Source organism: Anomaloglossus baeobatrachus, chromosome 6 (genome assembly GCF_048569485.1).
Source record: "Anomaloglossus baeobatrachus isolate aAnoBae1 chromosome 6, aAnoBae1.hap1, whole genome shotgun sequence".
Taxonomy (NCBI): domain Eukaryota; kingdom Metazoa; phylum Chordata; class Amphibia; order Anura; family Aromobatidae; genus Anomaloglossus; species Anomaloglossus baeobatrachus.
Window position 1 is genome coordinate 89,157,326 of NC_134358.1, and position 4,363 is coordinate 89,161,688.

Consider the following 4,363-nt stretch of genomic DNA (forward strand, 5'->3'; position numbering starts at 1 on the left):
CATAGTACCATCATATGCCGTGCATCTTCCTATACCCTTCAGGGATGCTCTTGGGTCCATAGTACCATCATATGCCGTGCATCTTCCTATACCCTTCAGGGATGCTCTTGGGTCCATAGTACCATCATATGCCGTGCATCTTCCTATACCCTTCAGGGATGCTCTTGGGTCCATAGTACCATCATATGCCGTGCATCTTCCTATACCCTTCAGGGATGCTCTTGGGTCCATAGTACCATCATATGCCGTGCATCTTCCTATACCCTTCAGGGATGCTCTTGGGTCCATAGTACCATCATATGCCGTGCATCTTCCTATACCCTTCAGGGATGCTCTTGGGTCCATAGTACCATCATATGCCGTGCATCTTCCTATACCCTTCAGGGATGCTCTTGGGTCTATAGTACCATCATATGCCGTACATCTTCCTATACCCTTAAGGGATGCTCTTGGGTCCATAGTACCATCATATGCCGTGCATCTTCCTATACCCTTCAGGGATGCTCTTGGGTCCATAGTACCATCATATGCCGTGCATCTTCCTATACCCTTCAGGGATGCTCTTGGGTCTATAGTACCATCATATGCCGTACATCTTCCTATACCCTTCAGGGATGCTCTTGGGTCTATAGTGCCATCATATGCCGTGCATCTTCCTATACCCTTCAGGGATGCTCTTGGGTCCATAGTACCATCATATGCCGTGCATCTTCCTATACCCTTCAGGGATGCTCTTGGGTCCATAGTACCATCATATGCCGTGCATCTTCCTATACCCTTCAGGGATGCTCTTGGGTCTATAGTGCCATCATATGCCGTGCATCTTCCTATACCCTTCAGGGATGCTCTTGGGTCTATAGTGCCATCATATGCCGTGCATCTTCCTATACCCTTCAGGGATGCTCTTGGGTCTATAGTACCATCATATGCCGTGCATCTTCCTATACCCTTCAGGGATGCTCTTGGGTCTATAGTGCCATCATATGCCGTGCATCTTCCTATACCCTTCAGGGATGCTCTTGGGTCTATAGTACCATCATATGCCGTGCATCTTCCTATACCCTTCAGGGATGCTCTTGGGTCTATAGTGCCATCATATGCCGTGCATCTTCCTATACCCTTCAGGGATGCTCTTGGGTCTATAGTACCATCATATGCCGTGCATCTTCCTATACCCTTCAGGGATGCTCTTGGGTCTATAGTGCCATCATATGCCGTGCATCTTCCTATACCCTTCAGGGATGCTCTTGGGTCTATAGTACCATCATATGCCGTGCATCTTCCTATACCCTTCAGGGATGCTCTTGGGTCTATACGCACCTTCAGTTATCCCATATGCTGTAGCCTTCCTTCAGGGATCCTCTTGCGCAGAGCAGGGATCTTCGGCACCCCAGCGACATTACATGGAGAGTAGGGAGCAGTTACACCTCTTTATGTTCTGCATCACCATTACTTAATGCAAACAAAAAAAAAACAACAGACTGAAAAAAAAATGAAGTAACAGAAGGGGATTAGTGGAGACATGTGAGAGAGGCTGGGATTGTGGCTGCACTGTCTGCAGTGATGGGTCCCGGGCAGAGGCAGCCAGGAGGAGCTCTGCAGCCAGATGGCCAGGGAAAGTGCTGCTCTTGGGTTACTGCAGGGCAGGCAGCTTGGGAGCATGTTACAAGTCCACCAGGTCTGAGAGAGGAGAGAACAAGGGAGAGAGTGAGTATAAAGAAGTAACTGGCAATGTGCTCTCCCCATTGTTAGCATTACTTAACCCCCTGTGACCTGTGCAAGACACAGATGTCTGCTACCTCCACCACCTCCCACTGCTGGAGCCCTCCCACCCCTGCACCTGGGTAGCTGAGCCTGGCTGTCTGCTGCCAGTGTGCTGCCTGACTTTACAGGGAGAGCAAGAGAAATAAACAGAGAAGAGAAGGAGGAGGAGGAGGAGGGGAGACGAGATTGCAGCCTTATGCTGGAGATCAGAGCAGATCAGGCTGCTTCCTCCTCCATGACAGAGCCACACAGCACTGCTGCCTAGTGCAGACCACCAGTGACAGCAGCGACCCCTGACTTCTCCAGACCACTCTTGTCTGCAACACCAGGATCTTGTCACCTCCGTCTGGAGGAGCCCCAGTCCTGCTCCCTCCCCACCCCCTGCCCCAGTGCTGAGGAGCTGAGGGCAGCTGGAGTTCTTCACTTAGTTTGGACTTGGATCATCTGGACTTGCAGCATTCCTCTCCTCCACCACCAGCACCTTGGTTATTAATATTCCTTTGCGCACTCCTCCTCTCCCATCTCTCCACTTCTGCCCATCAGACAACAGGAACTTTTATTTGCAGTTACTGTACAAGCCTGTGGCGAATGGTGGGAATTTCAAGCCCCTTCCAGTGTAAGTAGCACCAAGTCTTGTCTCCAAGCTTCTCAGTCAGCTGTAGACCTCTCACCTGGTTCCTCCAGGCTCTGCCCTGTAGATTGGGGTGATGGGTGCATATCCAGGACAGTATGGGGGGCAGCAGACTGGACCCATGTCCTACAATTATGGGCTGCATACAATTGCACTACATTCATATTTTAGTGGGTGGGATGCATCTGACATTCGTCAAGTCTGCAGATTGTAGCGATTTAGTCATGTTTGTAGGCGATGTGGACATTGTTCTGTCTTTAGGGGTTGACCACTGAATTTTGGATCAATAGGATGTGCACATTATGGAGATCTGTCCTGATTGATTATGTGTTGGAATGAGGCTGCTTTGCATGGTGACCTATATTGATGCCCTATAGTGTTCTCTATTGTATGGTCCAATAATCTGCTCACCAGCATCCCTATGTGGGACCCAAGGGGCTCAGCTTATAGTTATAGGACAAAGACTTCTGTATAAAATATATGCTGAACGCTATATACTGTAATGTAATATATGGTGCGTGTGTGTGTGTGTGTGAATATATATACATACACACACACACACATCTATAATGTATACATGGTATATAGTATCGCTATACATATATATGGTATATATTATTTTTACATGTATAATATATATATATATATATAATATATACAAGTCACAAATGCATTATGCATGTAATATATAGTATATTATAACATGTTAGATTATATATATATTATATTATTACATATTAGAATTTATATATATATATAATATATTAAAATATATATATTTTTATTTATTTTTTTATATATATATATATATATATATATATAAATCTAATATATTAATACAATATAAATATAACATATTATAATATACTATGCATTTGTGGTATGTATATTATATATATGTATATATATATAGAGAGAGATATATATGTATATATTGTATATATGGTGTATATATTGTACTGTAGTATATAGTTATGGCTATTCTGCAGGCAGTATCACACTGCAGGCTCCTGATGATACCCTGTATCCATGTATGTCCATCTCTGCCTCTACTGTATACAGTCACTGTATATACACTATGGTGGAGGCTGACAGAAAGCAGATCACACTCCATACACAGGATAATAGCAACCCAAGATATTGTCACTACATAGTACAATCACAAAGGCATGGGAAAAGCTGCAATAGTAATGCTAACAATACTGAACACTATAATGACAGCATATAGTAAGAAGAGAGGTGCTCAGTGAGTGGGTCCTTATGGATGGTGACCCCTTAGTGTATGCATTCTCCTATACAGCTGCAATGATCAGTAGTCTTTAGGGCTCCACTTCTTGGCTGATGACCCTTTGATTGCTGGTTTGCTGTGGGTGCCTGAGTCTGGGATAGGTGCAGCTCTGTTATATGGGCTGACAGTGAACTCTGTTTATGTATTGTTGCTGGAGCCTTTAATCCTGTGGTGGAAATGAGCAGGCATCTGGCCTTGCTGCACAGCAGATTGAGTCTGGCCAGAGATAAGCAGAGCAGCTTTGGGAGGCTGATAGTGGCTCTGGGCTTCCTGGTGGGACACACAATGTCAGGCACAGTTTCCTTGCTGTGGAAGCAGATTTCCTTAGGAAACACAAGCAGCTTCCTCCAGTGTTTTTCAGGCTCCAGCAAATCTTTCCAGGAAATGTTCATTCAGATCAATAGGTGCAATTTGCTTGGGAAATGTGTATTTTGTGGGTGCAGATGTTCCTTCTGGACAGACATATGGACAGTGTGAGCTCCTCTAGATTTGGTTACACTGGATCATTTTACTAATCAAGCTGTGTCTGAGGCCAGCATTACTGTACATTGTGAGGAAGGCTTAATGCACTGCTGCAACATTATTAATGGGTCAACTCCAGGAGATCAATGTATATTAAGAGGAGCCAATCCATAGCCTGGAGCAGCAGAGATGACTGACAGATGAAGGCTATACAAGGT

General features: G+C 45.0%; 1 protein-coding gene across 1 annotated transcript in view; it reads left to right on the forward strand.

The window, feature by feature from the left end:
- Nucleotides 1-1,565: 1,565 nt before the first annotated feature.
- The window catches only part of RUNX1T1 (RUNX1 partner transcriptional co-repressor 1), a 220,292-nt gene continuing 217,494 nt past the window's right edge, over nt 1,566-4,363 (forward strand). Inside the window, exon 1 of the mRNA XM_075353092.1 lies at nt 1,566-2,380. Coding sequence (XP_075209207.1) covers nt 2,353-2,380 — 28 coding nt within the window. The 5' untranslated portion in view covers nt 1,566-2,352. The remainder of the gene's footprint in view (nt 2,381-4,363) is intronic.